The 20,328-nt window shown below is 37.2% G+C and overlaps 4 protein-coding genes across 4 annotated transcripts; 1 reads left to right on the forward strand and 3 right to left on the reverse strand.

Annotated features, from left to right (window-relative positions):
- Positions 1-356: 356 nt before the first annotated feature.
- Positions 357-9,339, forward strand: FRA1 (P-loop containing nucleoside triphosphate hydrolases superfamily protein). Its single transcript, XM_088221499.1, has 25 exons — positions 357-921; positions 1,962-2,108; positions 2,194-2,343; positions 2,488-2,741; positions 2,970-3,157; positions 3,262-3,386; positions 3,589-3,625; positions 3,762-3,853; positions 3,979-4,089; positions 4,204-4,317; positions 4,449-4,542; positions 4,800-4,912; positions 5,113-5,325; positions 5,432-5,548; positions 5,656-5,736; positions 6,146-6,217; positions 6,437-6,530; positions 6,749-6,777; positions 6,873-6,970; positions 7,040-7,138; positions 7,295-7,516; positions 7,708-7,870; positions 8,187-8,342; positions 8,445-8,756; positions 8,881-9,339. Exons 1-24 carry the CDS (start codon positions 802-804, stop codon positions 8,655-8,657), a joined length of 3,102 nt encoding a protein of 1,033 aa, XP_088077625.1. The 5' UTR covers positions 357-801; the 3' UTR covers positions 8,658-8,756; positions 8,881-9,339.
- Positions 9,340-9,754: 415 nt separating this feature from the next.
- LOC110818692 (uncharacterized) lies at positions 9,755-12,698 on the reverse strand. Its single transcript, XM_022047642.2, has 2 exons — positions 12,395-12,698; positions 9,755-10,396 (listed from the first exon to the last, which is right to left on the reverse strand). The coding sequence occupies exons 1-2, from the start codon at positions 12,548-12,550 to the stop codon at positions 10,028-10,030; spliced, it is 525 nt and encodes a 174-aa protein (XP_021903334.1). The 5' UTR covers positions 12,551-12,698; the 3' UTR covers positions 9,755-10,027.
- Positions 12,699-13,067: 369 nt separating this feature from the next.
- LOC110818777 (Leucine-rich repeat protein kinase family protein) lies at positions 13,068-15,957 on the reverse strand. The gene is made up of 2 exons (XM_022047765.2): positions 14,261-15,957; positions 13,068-13,715 (listed from the first exon to the last, which is right to left on the reverse strand). The coding sequence occupies exons 1-2, from the start codon at positions 15,702-15,704 to the stop codon at positions 13,138-13,140; spliced, it is 2,022 nt and encodes a 673-aa protein (XP_021903457.2). The 5' UTR covers positions 15,705-15,957; the 3' UTR covers positions 13,068-13,137.
- Positions 15,958-18,344: 2,387 nt separating this feature from the next.
- LOC110818846 (uncharacterized protein At4g06744-like) lies at positions 18,345-19,885 on the reverse strand. The gene has a single exon (XM_022047841.2). The coding sequence runs from the start codon at positions 19,754-19,756 to the stop codon at positions 18,422-18,424; it is 1,335 nt and encodes a 444-aa protein (XP_021903533.2). The 5' UTR covers positions 19,757-19,885; the 3' UTR covers positions 18,345-18,421.
- Between the last annotated feature and the right edge of the window lie 443 nt (positions 19,886-20,328).

The raw sequence follows: 20,328 nt of genomic DNA on the forward strand, positions 1-20,328 counted from the left end.
AATTCATCGAGATTATTAATATTTATATTTATCACCAAAAAAATTAAAATTCATAAAAAGAAATATTTATGCATAAACTAAACAAAAAATGAAAACTTTCTATTAACTAAAATTTTAATTATTTGATACAACATCATAATTCATAATTATCGCTTTTTAAAAAATTTAATTTCACCACAAATAAACAAAAATGGGTTATCGTGAATTATTTTAAGATCGAAGGGTAAAATGGTAATTACAAGAGATCCCGAGAGGAGAGGGAAGGAGAAGGAAAAGGGTAAATTTGGAAAGAAATGATTTTTTGTTTGTTTTTTTTTTTGGAAAGTCTTTTAGGAATGAGGGGTGCCATGTGAGCAGGAGCTTGCAGTGAAGCTGAAGGAAAATGATAGTGGTTGTTGTCTTTGCAGTTAACCTCCTCCTTTCTTCTACTTCTATTCTTCTCCTCAAGCTGCTATTTCCCTCAACTACCCTTCCCCAACATACACAACAAACTTACGCACTCTCTCCTCACAACACAACAACACACATTGTCTGAACAAAAACTCCAATCACTTCCATTCATAGCTGATAGCTGTTTCTCTTTCTCTGTCCTGAATTTTTTTTTTTCAGATTTTCCAGACAATGAGAACGGTTTTGTCTAGATAAGAAAAAAAAAGAAATTGATCTTTCACTCACGCGTACACAGAAACACAACATAGAGATTCTGTTTTCTTCTCTCTTTCTCTCTCTCTCTGAGTTTCTGGAATTCTGGATTTTTCTCTCTCTGTCTGTGTGTTTTGTTGTCTTCTTTAGCTGCTTCCTATGGAAGCTGCGGCGGAGGATTGTTGTGTAAAAGTTGCTGTTCATATCAGACCGCTTATTGGCGATGAGCGGCTCCAAGGTTGTAAAGATTGCGTCACTGTTGTGCCGGGGAAGCCTCAGGTACAGTCTGCATTCGAAAATATCGAGGTTTTTTTTTTTTTTTTTTTTTCCCGTAATTTAATATGAGAGGACGGAACATTTTTGTTCTGTGGATGACTATGGTGTTTTCGGTAGTAGTTATGGAGTTATGGAGATCTGGATCTCGAGGTGGTCGTGGATGAATGGTGGTTGACCATTTTGTGTTTTTGTATGAGAAATTTGTAGAGTCCTGCCTGTTTGACTGGCAAGACCGTGTTCGGAAGAATCGGGTTTTGGATCAGAATTACGGCAGTTTCTTTTTTTTTTTTTTTGCTTTTGCTATTTCGTAATCTGTTTTTTTTTGCATAATTGGATTATCAAAATGAAAGAAAGAAAATCTTCTTCGAATTTTAGTTCTTTTTTTTTTGTTTGTTTTCTGGGAAATGGTTCGAGAATCAGGTGGTTTGGCCAGAACTTTTACTCAAAATTCTTCGGTTGATGTCATGTAATGGCTTCTCCTTATCATTAAAGTCATCTAGAGGGTCGCTTGGTTGCTTCATCATTTGTGCTTTACATGCTTTCAGATATATATATATATATATATATATATATATATATATATGTATACACACGTACAGAGAGAAATTGGTTTTATTTTATCTCAAACATTAAGTAATTGGCAAATGCTACCATTTTTTTTATGTATCTGCATCAAAACTTGTCTTCTTGTTTATTATTCCAGTCTTCTTTTGAGTAGTTTCAGATTTCGGGTTGAAAATATGTAAAATATTTCCATGTGTTTGGTAGCAACAGTGTAGATGGCCCATTTCTAGATTTACCCAATGAGTTTCAATGTTGATCAGATGCAAATTCTGAAAAGTGATTCTTTGTCCTAAGGTGAAAATTATTTACTCTGTTAACTGTGATGTTAACCAGTTTAACTTTTGTTACTTCTTGCACACCAGCAATGTATACACATGGCTGAGATACAGCCTTTATAAACACATGATCAATGTCCAGTATCCGTTGCAAATTCTTTTGCATACTCATGTAGTGACTTACTGTTTCGGACAATTCTCCAGGTGCAAATTGGAACACATTCCTTTACTTTTGATCATGTATATGGCAACACGGGTTCTCCCTCTTCTGCCATGTACGAAGAATGTATTGCTTCACTCGTTGACGGTTTGTTCCAAGGATATAATGCTACCGTTCTTGCTTATGGTCAGGTAAAGCTTTCTGTCTCGTGAGAAGTTTGTGGTTTGTGGTTTGTGGATTCATTTTTCTCGTAGTTAACATTTTAATCTAATACAGACAGGATCTGGGAAAACATATACGATGGGTACTGGCTTCAAAGATGGCTGCCAAACAGGAGTAATTCCTCAAGTTATGAATTCTTTGTTCAGCAAGATTGAAACATTAAAGCATCAAACTGAATTTCAGATGCACGTTTCCTTCATTGAGGTTTGTTGACGTCATCTTGTATAATTTTTTAGAGCTTTTTGTCATTCCATGGAGCTCTCTCTCTCTCTTTCTCTCTGTGTAATATATGTATTGTGGGTTATAAGCATATGTTTAAAGAAGATGGCTTACAATTTTGTGTAAAAGATTCTAAAAGAAGAAGTCCGAGATTTGCTGGATCCTACTGCAATTAACAAATCAGACACTGCTAATGGGCATAATGGGAAGGTAACTATCCCAGGAAAACCGCCAATACAAATTCGTGAATCATCAAATGGTGTTATTACGCTGGCAGGATCTACTGAAGTTAGTGTTAGTACACTAAAAGAAATGGCTTCTTGTCTAGAGCAAGGATCACTAAGCCGGGCTACAGGGAGTACGAACATGAACAATCAGTCTAGGTGAGTGTCACAAATTTGCTGCTATCTACTAACATTTATCCAGAATTGCCATTAATAGGGGTTAAATATGTCAATACCAAATGTTACTTATATAGAAGTATAGTTTAAGAGAATATCTAATGTAATTTTCATCATATCCTACTTAGAGATTTGAGTTCAACATTCCTATTTATTTTCATATAGTGGAAATAAATGACACTTATTATTCTCTGGTTTGTGTTCATGTAGTCGTTCACATGCTATCTTCACCATCACGTTAGAGCAAATGCGTAAGCTCAATGCAGTTTCCCTTGGAGACAGCCCTCCTAGTGAGAGTATGAATGAGGAATATCTATGTGCCAAGTTACATTTAGTAGATCTTGCGGGATCAGAGAGAGCCAAAAGAACAGGTTCTGATGGGTTACGTTTTAAGGAAGGTTGGTGATATTGTTTGTGATTTCACATCTTTGATACTCTAATCTCATATTGGAAAGGTATATGATTCATCAGACATGATAAATTAGTTCTATCTTTTACACAGGGGTTCACATCAATAAAGGCCTTCTTGCACTGGGTAATGTTATCAGTGCACTTGGTGATGAGAAAAAGCGCAAAGAAGGGGTTCATGTTCCCTATCGGGACAGTAAACTCACACGGCTTTTGCAGGTATCACTTATCTACCGATTGAACAACTAATCTTTGCTTATCGCAATACAATAAAACGGGATATGTTCTCGTCAACCCAGCGAAATATTTGACGAAATATTCTTGTCATTTTAAATATTGTTCACGTCAAGTGCTTTCATTTCTTAAGTTCCTTTTCTTCGGTTTAGATATCATGCTTATGTTGAAGTTTATTAATAACTAGGATTCACTTGGGGGTAACAGCAGAACGGTTATGATAGGTAAGTTATAATTTTATTCAGTAATTCAATTTGATTGTTTTTAGAAACGTGATCAATGAAATTATTTTCTATATACACCACTCTAATTTTATTTCATTAACAAGTCTTTTTTTTTTTCCTTTTAACTCCTTTCTAGCATGCATTAGTCCTGCTGATATCAATGCTGAGGAAACCCTTAACACTCTAAAATATGCCAATCGTGCTCGGAATATCCAAAACAAGCCTGTTGTATGTTCTTAAAAATTATTCTCTTCCATCTCTTTTCCTTTCTAGCTTTCTCATTCCTGTGGTGAAAGATAAACTGCTTTCCTTGATAATATAATGTTCAGATGTTCTGTTTTATTATGGAATAGGTCAATAGAGATCCTATGTCCAGTGAGATGCTGAAGATGCGCCAACAACTGGAGTATTTGCAAGCAGAACTTTGTGCCCGTGGGGGAGGATCCTCATCTGATGAAGTACAGGTATCTAAGTATTTTAAAATTATGTTTGTTGCATAGACTGAAGTGTTTGAATTGTTAAGGACAAATTTTCTTGGATAAAGTTGTGTAAATTAAATGGTTAAATTTGCCATGAAGGTCCTTAAGGAAAGGATTGCTTGGCTTGAAGCTGCCAATGAGGATCTCTGCCGGGAACTTCATGAGTACCGTAGCAGATGCTCCGTCGTAGAGCAACGTGAAACAGATGCTCAAGTGAGTCACAGACACTTCTGATAAATTTTTCTTGTCGAACATTTGTATTTTTACCGTGTGAAGTTTTACAAGTAATAACTGCCATAAATACAGGTTTATAATGTAATGAAATATGAAAATTTGTTCTTCAGGATGGCATTAATTGTTCTATCAGAAGTGATGGACTTAAAAGGAGCTTGCATAGTATAGAGTCACCTGATTATCCTATGGGTGAAACCATGATAGGTAACACTTTCTTCATCTTGTACTTGCTATGGTAATAGTAAACCTTTTCCTTAATAGGAACCGCAACTCTGACTACAACTAGGTATATGGAACATTTCCTTCTAGTATCACGCCTTTCATTAAAATTTAGGTTTTCCTTAAGTTGGAAAATGTTCTTTGGACTGGAAGTTTCCACTTGTTAATACTCCTTTCTTTAACGTTCAAATTTTTCTTCAGTTGGAATATGTTATTTAGGCAGTAAGTTCCCACTTGAGCAGGTGATTCACGGGAAATCGATGAAGAAGTAGCAAAAGAGTGGGAGCACAAACTTCTACAAAATAGTATGGATAAAGAGTTGCATGAATTGAATAGACGTTTAGAAGAGAAAGAGGTACTCTCCTACATGTTTATGGTGCATTTAATTGTGATCTTTTAGAAAATATTTGGAAACCAGTGTCTGTAGTTTATGAAGATAGCTCAGATGCATCTTCTGTGGGCTCCAGCATTCTGCACCTTAATTCATTTCTTTTTCCAAATTTCGAAAATCTTGTCAGTTCATGTGAATTTTTCTTGTAATTATGATCCAAACAGTCAGAGATGAAACTCTTTGGAGGATATGATCCTGTGGCACTCAAGCAACATTTTGGGAAGAAAATCATGGAACTGGAGGATGAAAAAAGAGCTGTCCAGCAAGAGAGGGATCATTTGCTGGCTGAAGTTGAAAATCTTGCTGCTAATTCTGATGGACATACTCAGAAAATGCAAGATATCCATGCCCAAAAATTGAAGGCACTGGAGGCACAGGTGAGATCATGTTTAAACTAAATTCTTCGTTGCCTTTTAATGGACGTAGTAGGAGTCCTTTATTTTGCTTTAACCAAGATCTTGGGTTTGCAATTGTGGAAAACAGATTCTGGACCTTAAGAAGAAGCAAGAGAACCAAGTTCAGCTTTTAAAGCAGAAACAAAAGAGTGATGAAGCAGCAAAGCGACTTCAAGATGAAATTCAATCTATAAAGGCACAAAAGGTTGGTTATCATTGATATCTTGTGCATATAGTTTTATTCAGCTTATTGTTTAATCATATGTGCTGCAAATCTTTCGATTTTTTTATTTTGTTGGGATGAAATTGTAGGTTCAGTTGCAACAAAGGATAAAGCAAGAGGCAGAGCAATTTCGACAGTGGAAAGCCTCTCGAGAGAAAGAACTGTTGCAGGTAATTACTTCTTACCTTTCTTCTCAAAATTTATAATGTGGAAAACATGAGGTTTTTTGTTAATTCTTACCATTTTCTGTCTCTATATCATTGTTTCATGTGCATCACATGAAATAACGCAGCCAATTAAAATGGGTATATCGTGTGAAGAACTTGCATTTTTAAATCAATTCTTCAAATCTAAACAAATATTTCCTCCACTAAAATGCTGTTCTCACTGCTTATTTTGAATTTTATATGGCAGTTCAGTTTGTTGTTTTCTGATTATTGCAGAGAAGGGAAATTCGATTTATTTTGTCTATGCATGTTTTAGATGATAGTCCTATAGATGTTTATGCTTGATTTGAATATGGTTCATATTTATTAACAGTAAACTTATACGCACTATTAATTGAATATAACCAAACAGTTGCGGAAGGAGGGAAGAAGGAACGAGTATGAGAGACACAAGCTACAAGCTTTAAATCAGCGGCAGAAAATGGTGAGAATTTGTCACTTTCTATTATCTTTTATTTAATCTATGCATTTCATTAAGTTTGTTCAGAAAGCAGGACACTAAAGGCTCAAGTACAAAAAGTTTGATACTAGAGACCATTAAAATACCTTTCTTGAGTTCATGATTTGAGGGAAAAAGACATACATTAAACAAAAAGAACATTCAGACAAATTTATGTTACCCTATCAAAATACTTGCTCTCAGGTTCTTCAAAGAAAGACGGAAGAGGCAGCAATGGCAACCAAGAGATTAAAAGAGTTGCTAGAAGCTCGTAAATCTTCTGCCCGTGAGAACTTAGGTAGGTCTATAGATTTCAATTCACTGCTGATGTGAAAAGCCCTTTGTTTAGAGAAAGAAATGTGTTTCTTGATGTCGTAAAATTGAACATTCCCCTACATCATCATGCATCCAGTCAATGATTATGTAGAAAGAAATGTGTTTCTCGAGGGTTACGTATTTATATTATAATCATTTCCCATTTGCACTCCAAGATTCTTATATCATATCATTTTGCAGCTATTTCCAATGGGAATGGAAACGGGCAGGTATCAGCTTTTTGACTTTCCTTCTGAAGAATATTTGTTTGTTAAACTTCCTATCCTAATAATTGCATCTAATTTTAGTAAAGTTTCATTTCTAGACAAATGAGAAATCATTACAACGTTGGCTTGATCATGAGCTAGAAGTCATGGTGAATGTGCATGAAGTTCGATATGAATATGAGAAGCAAAGCCAAGTGTATGTACTAAATTTGTTTTCTTATAATGCTACTTCATAGTTCATAATTAATTATGCTGTAATTTCCAGGCGGGCTGCACTTGCAGAAGAATTGGCTGTGCTGCGGCAAGTAGATGAATTTGCTTCAAAAGGTCTAAGTCCACCAAGAGGAAAGAATGGATTTGCTAGGTATAAGTTTGTGAAAATAATCATAACTCTTTCTCTTTTCGGAGTAAAAAAATACTAACAACCCGCAAGGGATCTTGGAATGATATGGAGCATAGCATGAAGTGATATGAATAAAAGGACTCCAAAATTTCCTAACAGTCTCTAATGCTTGGTTAGGGCATCCTCAATGTCACCAAATGCAAGAATGGCCAGAATTTCTTCACTTGAGAACATGCTTAGCATATCATCTAACTCACTCGTAGCAATGGCATCACAACTTTCGGAGGCAGAAGAACGAGAGCGAGCCTTTACTAACCGTGGACGTTGGAATCAGTTGCGTTCAATGGGGGATGCAAAAAACTTGCTGCAGTATATGTTCAACTCTCTTGCAGAAGCAAGGTGCTCTTTTTGCTGAAGGGGATTTCTCTGTCATTTTGCTAAATAATATCTATGCAGTAAATATGCATATCTAATATCGGCCTAGTCAATATCAAAATTAAGCATCTGGATAAATAAGGATCAGATTTCACTCATCAATTTGTTGAAATTTCTTTTTCTGGTTAAGTTCTGATGATAATGTTCCATTGCAGGTGTGAGGTATGGGAAAATGAATTGGAAATCAAAGAAATGAAAGAGCAACTTAAAGAACTTGTTGGTCTGTTGCGACAGAGTGAGCTGCGAAGAAAGGAGGTAGAAAAGGAGCTGAAGTTAAGAGAGCAAGCAGTTGCAATTGCATTGGCTAAATCACCTCCTGTAAGATATACACATCATCTTGCAGGCAATAATGGCTAAAGCAAAACTCTGTTCCAGAGCCTCCTTTCTATGTTGCAATGAAGCAACAAGTGATCATTAATTTCAAACTCGGAGTTAATAAAAGAATTAACATGATCTATCTTGAAAATAATTAAGAGAATGAGGTCCTCAAGTATTTTTTTTCATAAAATTAAAAGAACATTTTTCATATTGTGATGAAGTTTTAGCATGCTATATTGTGTGGATTACTATATTGCTTAGTGATATTTTAATTGCTAGTACTGCTTCTTTAACTCTTTTGAGTGGCGATGAATAGGAGAGTTCACCCAATTCATTGAAACACTTCACCGACGACATGAGTGCTCCTCTGTCTCCAATGTCCCTGCCTGCACAAAAGCAACTGAAGTATACACCAGGAATTGCTAATGGATCAGTCACGGAGTCAGCAACATGGATGAATCAAAGCCGAAAGGTCAGATTCTTCCTCTCTTACTTTTTTTGCCCCCCAATTTCTATTGAAAGCTCAGGACTCACCTTCTGCTTGCTGATAAGTTTGAATTTTCTGTTTGTGCAGATGGTACCCCTTGCCCAGTTGTCCACAAAAAGAGTAGTAACCATAGGACAAGCTGGGAAACTGTGGAGGTGGAAGAGAAGCCATCACCAGTGGCTTGTTCAATTCAAATGGAAGTGGCAGAAGCCATGGAGACTCTCAGAATGGATTAGGCACAGTGATGAAACAATCATTAGATCAAAGCCACGTCAATTGGCTCTGCTGCATAGAGTATGATGTTCTGTGGTTGGCAGATTATGGTTGCTTAATGTTAATACTGGACCTACAAGTAAGATCCCAACCCACAGCATGGGGAGAGCATATAAACCAGTGCAGGTAATTTACTAATGGGAATCCTCAACTCCCATACATCTTTTAAAGGATAAACGAATGGCCATATCAAACCAAAAGTTGGCCTTTTTCATGAATGACATTTTATTTTATTTTCTTTAACATGCAGTATGCGAGGAGTGGCTGTTCAGGAGACTGCTTACAAAGGTCTTGGATGAGTTGATTTTGGAAAGTTATATTTGTAATCTTCAAAAAATTTTGGCTGTGGTTACCAACACATTTGGAGCATTGTGTAAAGTTGTGTGGATGCTCCTGATGGTTTCCCAGACACACAGAAAAGATGCCAGAGGAGTGATAGTTTTAGTGTTCATAAATTGACAGAACACATCACTCAAGTTGTCTCTAAGGTTTTGGTATATTCTTCCGCAAATAACAACACTTTGGGAGAGAAGAAGTTCCTGAAGGTCACAGAAAATTTGTATGAAAGGTGGTCGTTTTATTATTATTATAATTTTTTTTTGGGGAGCCAGTTGTAATTTTTCTTAGCTTATATGTTCTAGTGTTATATTGTGTGTAAGCAAATATTGATTTTGTTATATGAAAGATTTAATGGAAGCGTTCTTGATCTCGACTATAATATAATGAAGAAAATTTTCTCCTTTTGGAGTTCCTTTGTTTCCTGGGATGTTCTAACAAGGAAACACTATTATTACTATTATTATTACTATTACTATTATTATATTATTTGAGAAAACAAATGAAACATTTTTCGAGCAACAGATAATCATGCAAATTCCCTACATAATTCTTTCACCAAAATTTCCTACCTATTCATTTGTTTGTTTTAGTGTCTAATTTTCTAGAGAAAAGAAAATAACACTATAAACAAGGCACATGAGGTGGGTTAAGAGAAGCTTATATACATCCTCCTTGCAAGTAAGCTGCTTAGGATAAAAGACTTGTGCTTCTACATGTTTTTACTAGCACGGAAGCTGCTTAGAATCTCATTTTTTTTAAGGAAAAAAAAAAAGGGAAAAGAAAGGTAAAACAACACGAGTTTCAAAGCTTTATTACCCAGAAACGGCAATTTGCTCAGTACAGGAGTATAAAATTCTACATTTCCCTCGTATGGGAATAAGTTTTTGTTATCCGCTCCACTCTTTAATCAATTTTTATGACACAAAAATCAACTCTATCATATTTCACAGAAGCATACTTGAATATATGAGCAAAATCCAGTTGAATGCAATAAAAGTCTGCTAATCATGCATCTGCTGGACATTGAAAATAAACATCCACTCCACATGTTTTGCACATCAGATGCTGCAACACCAGTATGCATAATGTTCCTCTTTACGATGATTACTTACAAGACCACCGCACTTCAAACAGATAAAGCTGCTTCCATCCGAGAAGGCATCCAATACAATTTGAGTCCTTCCAGTTTCTGCTAGTATGGAAATCCCATGAGCATCCGATGCAACAGATGGGATGCCTGTGTTACAACATATTGGTGATTCAGGCTTTGAAGGCTCTGCTTCTGCAATTGCACACTCAGCAAACAAAGAGGCCAATTGGTCAACAGCAGAGTTTGCTTGAAGTTTACTAATGTATAGTTCACGGGCACGCTGCAAGGATTGAAGTACAGCACTATCTCCACCCTGACTTCTCATGGCCATCACAACCTGTTACAGAGGCAATACATGGATTGGAACTGAGTAACTATCCAAACAGGCATAATTTCTAGAAATATTCAAGCAGTTCACAAGTTTCTATTTACTACATATTGATTAGAGAAAGCAAGTTCTCAGTACAGTCCCAAAGTCTCAAGTATGAATCAGAGAAGACCGTGGAAAAGATCTATTTTTTGCCATCTATGTAAGAATCTCTCAAATTAACAGGTTACATGACAATGCATGAAGTACAACACTTGATTTCTTGCTTTTTATGTTATTCAGTTTCTATTTGGTTTAAAACTTCTTGTCCTCCATTAATGTATGTTTTTTCTTTCTTCTCCCTAATAAAACTTCTTTTTTCAATACAAAAATACACCAATATATCTAAGGTTGTAGGGTAGTAACTCTGTATGCTGCCTAACAAGGATGTCATTCATTTTCTTTTCATAACAATTTAAACACATTAAAACTTTCGTGGAAAATTTTTGCTTTGAGTTTGAATAGCCAAACTCAGATATCCAATAGACAATTAAACATTGACAAAAACAGCATCTATGTCAGTCTCACGTCTTTAATTGCTGAAAAATGGGATTATTAATGTCCCTTACGGCTTTTGTGGAATTAATTTTCTGCCAGTTACGGTATGCCTGATTATAAATAACGAACATTAGCTTCATGAAAATGTAACAGAATGATTTGCAAAAACTGAGGAAACATCCTAGTCTACTTTTGCATTCAAGGAGCCAACTCTAGAGGATGTCAAACCTTATCCAAGTCAGTACGAAAAACATATTTCCCAAGAGGTCTCTGAAGATAATCAATAAGGAATACAATAACGAAAATGCTTAAATTATCAAGAGAATGATCAAAAGGTTGACAGCTTCCAAATAAAGTACAAAAACTGCAAGCAATAAGTATAAGGCAATTCATCAACAAATAATGCAACTACCGTCGGACAACGAATAAGATACTGACACTTAATGAAAGCAACAGTATACCATTGGCAACACTATGTATCAGCTGACATATAGAACTTAACACAACGTAACAGGAAACTAATCAAATTCTCAAAATGGCTTTATATCACCACAACTTCTGTTAGAATAGTTGTTATATTTGTTTTGTGTAATTTTGTGTAATTGTAGGGTTATATTTATAATTGGGCATAAGTTAATCATTATGTATAAATACCCACACATGTACTGTTTATAATAACTGACGCAATTTTCCGTATTTCTCTTCGTGCTCTCTTCTTTCCCAAAGGCTTCTGATTTCCTTTATCTTTCTTACAAAGATTGTTAATCTTCAAACTTTTTCTTTGATTGTCAGTTCAATTTGTGCAGTAAGTTTAATAACTTCTGGAAAGTGCCGAGAACTAAATATGACATGAGACGACTGCAAGCAATCATGGTTGACACTAATGTAGCTGAAGCACCGTTTACCCTCCAATTATTGATCATTGCCGGTGAATGCTTCTTGCTTCATCCCTAACACGAGAACTATACCAAACTAAGCATCCATATCATCACCGAGTAACCTGAAAACCTAAAATTGGATGTACCTACATTTCACTTTATCTCACATTCTCCACCAACGTCTCTTTTCTTTCCCTCCCTGGTAAGTTACAATAAAGACTTTATCCTTCCCGACTGAGAGGCTTAACTGAAAGACTGATTATTTACTAACGAAGTCCAGTTAACTGACCATAAAAAAGGAAATCTAGAACAGCGTATAGCTAAATACGCATAAGATCCGCTTATCTAAGATGAGTGAAGCAAAAAGGAAAAAGATAGTTCCTTTGGAAAAGCAAATGAACAAAGTTCGACAAAATTATAATTTTGATCCGTGCCCACGAAAACTTAGCGAGATAAAACGTTAAGCACCTATCATAAACAGCCACTAATTCAAACCCAGTAATCATTAATGAAGACAAATCAACAAAAATCATAATTTTTTAATTAAACCAAACAAAAAAAAGGAGGGTTTGAGAGTTAGGAATGCAATTACCGCTTGAAGAGCCTGCGAGGGCTTGCCTTGATTGAGGAGCTGGCGAGCTAATGAGAGAAGCTCCTTGACTCCATCGTCCTTATCCTGCCGCAGCGGCTGCATTGCGGCCGAGTTCAATGGCTCGGTTTCCATCATCTCCGTGTCCTTGTGGTCCATGGCATCGGCGAGTTGTGAGTAGGATGAATTGCTTATGGTGGAGCTATCAGCTTCAGGTATCGACAATTTCCATATGAGAGATTTGGGTTCCTTCCTTTTGCGTCGCGCCAGATGTTTCCAGCAAATTCGGTCGTACGACGCCGCTTTCTCTCCAAGAGTTCTCGAAGGTGTGTGCTCATCTCGTATTGGGCCAAGAGTTAACATACGGGCCTAGTTCGGAGTAAAAAATTTTCTTTTATTTGGGCCTCCAGCCCATTAAAGTATATCAGTATGCTTAAAAAATTTTTGTTTGGAACTTTTATCCCCAGAAAATAATTATTTGGAAAACTTTTTCAGTCGACAAAATTCGAAAATTATCTCGTCTTACTTTGCTTGTGAGAAAATGACTGATTCAATAATATATAATTTTTAAAGAAGTAATAAATTGGATGAATTACTTTTTTTAAATCAATAATAATAAAAAGTTTGATTGAACTTTCTGCAGAATTAATATTTAATAAAAATTAAAATAACTGAATTTATATCTCTAATCATTTTTCTATTCATTGATAAAAAGTGACAGTATAATAGTACATCAATTATAACAACTAGGACGTTCCAGAATGTGGGTCCAATTCACCATCCTCCATTAACACAGCCTCCTTAATTTCCTGTAACATCTTCAACACCTGCCACATCGTCGGCCTCTGCTCCGGCGACCTCAAACTACAACCAATCGCCACCTCAACCAGCATCCCCAGCCTCTCATCGTCTCCTCCGGCTTCCTCCTCCCTGCTGCACTTCACCCACTGCATCATCTCCTCCGGCGTCAACACAGGGTGCTGCGACGGAGCCTTCCCCGTCAGAAGCTCCAGCAACATAACCCCAAAAGAGTACACATCAGATTTCGACGTTGCTTGTTGGCCGGCGTTGCGTGTCTCCGGAGCCCTGCAGGCTGCGGCATCCGAGTCGATATCTTCCGGCGGCGAGTTGGCTGCTAGTGCCACCAAGCAGTAGTCGGCGACGCAAGCCTCGAAATCGGGGCCGAGGAGGACGTTGGTGGATTTAAGGTTGCCGTGGACGAGCCGCCACGCTTGGTGGATGTAGGAGATGCCTTGGGCGACATCTTCGGCTATTTTCAGGCATGAGGTCCAGTGAAGTGGCTTCGCACGTGCGGATTTTGAGCCTGCATTCATGCAAATTAATTTTATTTTAATCAAAATAATTTTTATTAAAAAAATAGAAAAAGAAACTTAGTGTAGATTCCCCACGTGACAGCCACACCTCTACAAAATTAGAATCTGCTGACTGGGTCGGCGACAAGGTCAATTTAGTCAATAGTGAAGGTGATTTACCATTTAATCAAAAAATAATTAAGGGTTACTATTAGCATTTTGAAACATTAATTAATTAAAAAAGTTGAAATCACGTCAGCGGCAACTCCCAATGTCGTCAACAAGAGAGATTCCCAGTGCTGGTGAGAGAACTGGGATACCGCCAAATCGTGTAAAGGCTGGACAGGTGATAAATATTTCTTAGATTTTTATATAAACGTGGCAGTCTATGATTGGTCCTTCCTGAATCACTTTGTCTCCCTCTTCGCTGTCATCTACCTCGTTCTTATCAACGTAATTAACACCTACTGAGATACAGTGCCGAGTCGACCTACACGCAACTCAACACAGACTCAGTGAGTAATGCTGCCATTGAAGCAGGGGAAATACAACTCACCGTGAATTAGCGAGAATAAACTCCCATTGGGCTGATAATCGTAGATAAGGAGCCTTTCTTCTTTAGCCTGAAAATAAGCTCTCAGTGGGACAAGATTCGGGTGCCTGAGTCCACCCACCGATTCCATGTGCCGCTCGAATATCTCTTTAGTTGAACTCGCCAACCTGGTCGCATCAAGTCGCTTAACGCTCACGATCAGGCGGTTGTCGAGCACCGCCTTGTAGGTTGTCCCTAGCGTTCCTCTACCGAGCAACTCCGCGGAGGCTCTCATCAGCTGATCCAGCGAATAAAGTTGCGCCTCGCCCGCACAGAATACCAAGTTCCCGCTCTTCGCCACCTGCATCCCTTGCACTCTTTTCACCTTCTCCTCCAACTCCTTCTCTTGCTCTTTCTGGATCACCACCGCTGCCTGCCCCGTCGCCGCTGCATCGGACGTCATCACTGCCTTCGATTCTTTCTGTGCATTCTGACCTCTGTTCTTCTTCACTGTAATGACAAAGCAAAGAACCGAACCGATGAGGATAAGCAAACCAGACGAGAACCCAATTATCACCGCCGTTCTTTTCCTCTTGTGCTGATCGCTCGGCCGAGTTAACTCAACTCCCCGAAATTCCGCGCTCTGCCCTAGCCCCACTGTTGGCGGCGGCGATGCCTTCGCCGTCGCCGTGGTGGGGCCAAAGAAATGTGGCCGTGGGTGGCACTCTCTGTGCACGATCTCGCCGCACAGACCAGGGTTCCACGAGAAAGAAGATTGGCTGAAACGTAAGAGCGTTGGGGTAATGGGAATGGCGCCGGTGAGGTTGTTGGCTGATACGTTGAAAATTTGCAGAGAGGACTGGCTCAGAGGAGGAATGGTGCCGTTAAACCTGTTTGAGTCAAGGCGGAGGTAGTAAAGGCGATCTAGTGAAGCTAACCCGGCGGGTATTAGGCCACTGAGATTGTTGTAGGAGACATCTAGGGTTCTTAGTCGATGAAGAAACAAGATTGATGAAGGAAAGGAGCCTGAAAATGAGTTATGATTAAGAAACAGAGACTTCAGATTGACTAATCGTGACAAATCGGGGATTGGTCCAGTGAGGGAGTTGTTCTGCAGACTCAATACGCGGAGTTGGTCGAGGCGACTCAGTGAGTTCGGAGCGAAAACACCTCCGAGATACAGATCTTCGATAACGAGACGCACAACTCGGTACTGGAAACAAGTAACTCCTTGCCATTGACAGAAATGGAGGGTGGTGTTCTGCGAGAAGCGAAGCTTGTTCCACAAATCAGATTTGGATTTGAAAGCCAAGAGACCGGAAGCATCGGGTGGTACCAAGGAGCTCACAGCAGGAGCGGAGTGATGCTTCGAGGAAGCAACAATGGAGGAAAGTGAAAGGAGAAAACAAGCATTAATCAATAAGAAAAACAAAAACCCATTATGGGACTTTCTTCTTTTATCAAGCATCGTTCCTCAATGCAAAACAACCGCGCACTTTCTCTCTCACTCGTCACTCACTCCGCCATTACCCAATTATTTTCTTCCGTAGTCCACACTGAAAGGCATATGATTCTTTCAGGGGAGAAACGAGAGAAAAGAAGGTGAAAGTGAGAGAAAGGGAAGGTGATGGAAGCAAGCAAAACGTGACAAAGCATGTAGGAGCTGAAGAGTAGCTGTCGGCTCTGCCTGCGAGCTCAGAATCACGTGAAGGGAAAGAAAAAGAAATAGATTTGAATTTATTTATTTTTTTTCCTTTATTGAAGAAAAATAAAAAATGGGTTTATTCTGTAAAATGCATAAAAAGTAAATTTATCCATAGAGATTTGAAGAAATATTTACCCTTCAATGACTTTAATAGGTAGTTGGCGTCCAGACATTCCGATTTTTGAACCCTGATGGGTTTCGCAGTCGACCATTTGATAGCCCTCTTCCTGAATATACAGAACTAATAGGGCTTCGATGAGCCCACTTCAGAATAGGGAAGGGCCGCTTAGAGAGACTGATTCTTGCTCGGGGGGGGGGGGGGGGAGAGAGGGTATCCTCTGTTTTTGGTGGTCTGCTGTACCGACCTACGAGACTACTACTAAGTCCCACCTTTACCTTTCATTTTTCTCATAATGTTAAAATCGTTATATAATTAATTTATGATGATTCCCCCAAAGAATTTGTAACCCTCCAACCTCTCTATCCCCTTCGTGGAGGGAAAGAGAAGTAACCAAACTCAGATTAAAGTGGCGCTGGTTTTAAGGCCATTTGCTCGTTGTTGAACAAAGGTAGTTTTCACAAGCATCATATACACCAGCTGGGAAGAAATGTAAAGGAGCTTTAAGAAAATATCATCCAAATTTATGTTGGATACTACTAACTTTTATTCTAATTAATTAATTAATTTAATTGTTAGAGAATTTTTATTAATTAATATAATAAGTTAAATTTTATATTTATTGAATAGTCGATTACTTTTAAAACTATAATATAGCCACAAAATAATATTTCAATAAATATAATCATATTTTTTTATATATAACTACGAGAGAGTAAGCAAGTTAAGTGTTAATCTATTATGTTTATTTCAATTTTGTCAAAAAAATATTTGTTTTATTGAAATTATAATAATTTATTATAATAAAATTTAATCTAATTGTTACAATATTATTGTTAATACACTAATTATTATATTAATAAATTAAATATTATAAAATTAATCACTAGGTAAACTATAAAAATAATACGATTTATTTTAAAAATTATAAAGATTAGAATTTTAATTATTATAATATTTATCCAAACCCAATTATGTTGCGCGACAAACAAGTCTTTTTAACTGTTAATATTTTATAATGATTCAGTAGTTTAATTATTAATATGGAAAGTGAATTACCATTAAAAAATAACATATGTCAAATTACTATTATTAATTTGTACAAATATTTCTGGTTTCTTCGGGGCCAAGAATTACCAATACAAGCTTTGGATAACACGAAAAAGGTGTCTCACTCTTAACATTTCTCAACCCAACGATAAATTAATATATTAATAAAATTATTTTTATAAGACGTTCAGCAGCGGTTAGTTTCCTTCAATTAAAATAGTTGTAATATGTATGATTAATTTTTTGTTATAATAAAATTTGTTTATTTTATTTGCACCTAATATAGGCTAAAAATTAAGTTTGTTATTAATATGCCAAAAACTTATTCCAAATAATTTTGACTATTCCGCTGGGCTTGCTTTGCATTGAAAATGAATTGTTAAACGTGGGCTTAGAAGAAGACCGTTCAAATTACTTTCTTCTGGGCCAGTATTCTAATCCTACATCCTCTCTGTTTCTTTTTTAAGTTCTTATTTCCATTTTATAAAAAATAAAATGATACATAGCCAAAATCATGATGTCGTAGATTTGAACTTATAAATCTACATTTAATTTTATTAAGAATTTCATATGAATCTAAATTTTACAGTTAGAAAGTTTTAAATTACAAATGAATTTTATGATAAATTTTCTTATCTTCATTGGAGAGGCCCAAGTAAAGAAAAAGTGAAAGAGTAGTAGATGGATTACAAATGAATTTTTACGTAATTATCAAATAAGGTAGATGTTTAGAAGGACCATAGCTTGTGTTGTTGATTTTAAAAGCAGTATTAAAATAATTGTTAAATAAAAAGTATTTTCAGTGAAAATTATTTTTTATAAAAATAAAAATCGTTTTCCAAAAATTAAAAATTTTGATTTCAAATTTATCATAAATAAATTTTAAACGAGTTATTGTAAGTGAAGGCCATTGGGCGGCCTTGTCCGTTGAGTGAAAAGCCACCCAGCTCCACTTGTTCATGGCTTTTTATCATCTTCATTTTTATGGAATTTTATGATTGGCTTTAAATTTCTTATGCACTAGAAGAAGTTGAAAATGAAACATAAGTGGGATGGCCAGCTTCCAAACACCTCCCAAGCGTGACCAATCTTTTCTTTCATCTAATTATTGCTCCTTTTTTTCTACTTTTCTAGCAAGGGTTCATCCACTTTTTACATTATTTTAGTTGGATACTTCTTAATTTTCTTCTTAAATTATGAATTAGATTCGAATCGTGCATTTCTGTGTGGACTCGTTAAGATCAAGACGACACAATTAACACTCAAATTTTCCCATTGTATACATTAAAAATTATATAACCTTTTCAGCAGATCAAGGAGACGAAGCCATCTTCTTCTTCCCAATGTAAGAATCCCATGGATATTGGAATAGAGAATTCTTACAAGGAATAATGTAAGTCCACATTGACGAACATGGCCTTGGTTTAGCAAAGAAATTGGCACATTCTGCTGTAGATCTCTGAAACGGAAGATCAGGAATACAGTTGTTTCTAACATCAACTACTCCTCTCGCTATCAGAGCTCTGCACGCAGGACCCACCTGAATAAAATAATTTTCCGACAGCGACAAATTCACCAACCTCGGTAAACCACAAACCACCTCCGGCACCATTCCGTAAAGAAGGTTCCCAGCAAAGTTAAGCTGCTCCGCCTTCTCTAAACAGCTCACCGAGAACGGTAACTCGCCGGTTAACCGGTTCTTGCCGACGTCCAACACTCTGGCTTCTCCGAGAAACCCGATTTCGTAAGGCAAACACCCAGTTAACTGGTCGTTTAATAGCAAAACCTCAGTTAAGCTCGACATTGCTTTGAGAATGGCACTTGGAATTGGACCCCTGAAGTTGTTGTTGGCTAAAGTGAGGAAGACAATATGGGTGTTTGCGATGTTGTCGGCCAGAATCTGCATGAAGTTGTTGTTGTTGATGAAGAGGATTTCGAGGTTTTGCGTGAAGATTTCAGCGGGAACCGAACCAGCGAAGGAATTGAATCTAATGTCCAAGAAAGTTAGGCCGTTCATGCCGAGAACGGCGGCCGGAAACGGGCCGGAAAACTGGTTGTTGCTGATGTCGATTTCGTAGAGGTATGGAAGGTTAGCGATGTTCGCCGACAGAGTCCCGCTGAAATTGTTGGAATTGGCGTGGAAGAGAGCGATGTCAGGAAGTTGGTCGAGGAAGCCGTCGAGAGTTGGAGCGGAAAGCTGGAAGCCATTGAAGTCGACGGAAGCAACGGCCATTGCAGACTGGTTATCCGGGGGGCTTTCGCAGTAGAAGCCTCTGTATTTGCAGATGTCTGAACCGATCCATGATGTGGTAATGCCGAGAGGATCCGAGGTGATGATTGATTTGAATTTCTGGATTACTGGGTACACCACGGCGAGTCTTGGGTCAGCAAATGTAAGGAGTTCTTCTGTAGTGGCTTGGACAGGGAGGATACTTTGGCGCCCATTGTTGCAGGTTCTGTTGACGAGTTCATTGCGGCCAAGTGTGTCTCTGTGGGCGCCATGTGCGAAAGAGTTGAGAAGGAGACAAGCGAGGAAGAGGGCGAGTGGTGAAAGTAGAATTGTTGAAGAGATTGGGGAGTTCATGTTTTTCTCTGGTTTCTTTTTTTTTTTTTTTTTTCTTCTTAAGATCTGATTTCTTGTTTTCATGGAAGAGAAAAGGTGGCGAGGAAAAAACTTAGAAACATCTGGTACTGTACCTACTTTTATTTGCTGTATTCTGCTTTAGCTCCACTAAAAGCAGTATTTCTGATCATTGCCAACCAAGATAGAAATTAGTGTTTATAATCTAAAATTACTGGTGGTTAGTGAGATTAGTACATTTAAAATTATCAATCATTTATACTAAAATGTTATATCTGTTTCAATATTAGGAATTTAATTATTGTAAATTTTTTTTTCCAAATATAATAAATTCGTTTAAATTTTATTAACTTGTTATTGAAGATCTATCAAGACACTAATAATTTTAAATTTTTTATCTTATTAAATTAAATATTATATAGTAAACACCATTAATTATATTAGAAAAATGGATGGTTGGTCATCTAAATTAAAAATAGTTAGCTAAACATGGTGATTAGTGGCTTATAACTGAATTAAAAGAAAAGAAGATGGGCCTGAAGACATGAGTGGGTCAGTGGGTTGGTGGAGGCATGTTATTATGGCTGCAAAATTGGGCAGTGAATTCCACTTTCCATGTCATTTGTTGTTGCGGCGGC

Source organism: Carica papaya, chromosome 1 (assembly GCF_054855325.1).
Source record: "Carica papaya isolate Zhongbai chromosome 1, ASM5485532v1, whole genome shotgun sequence".
Lineage (NCBI taxonomy): Eukaryota > Viridiplantae > Streptophyta > Magnoliopsida > Brassicales > Caricaceae > Carica > Carica papaya.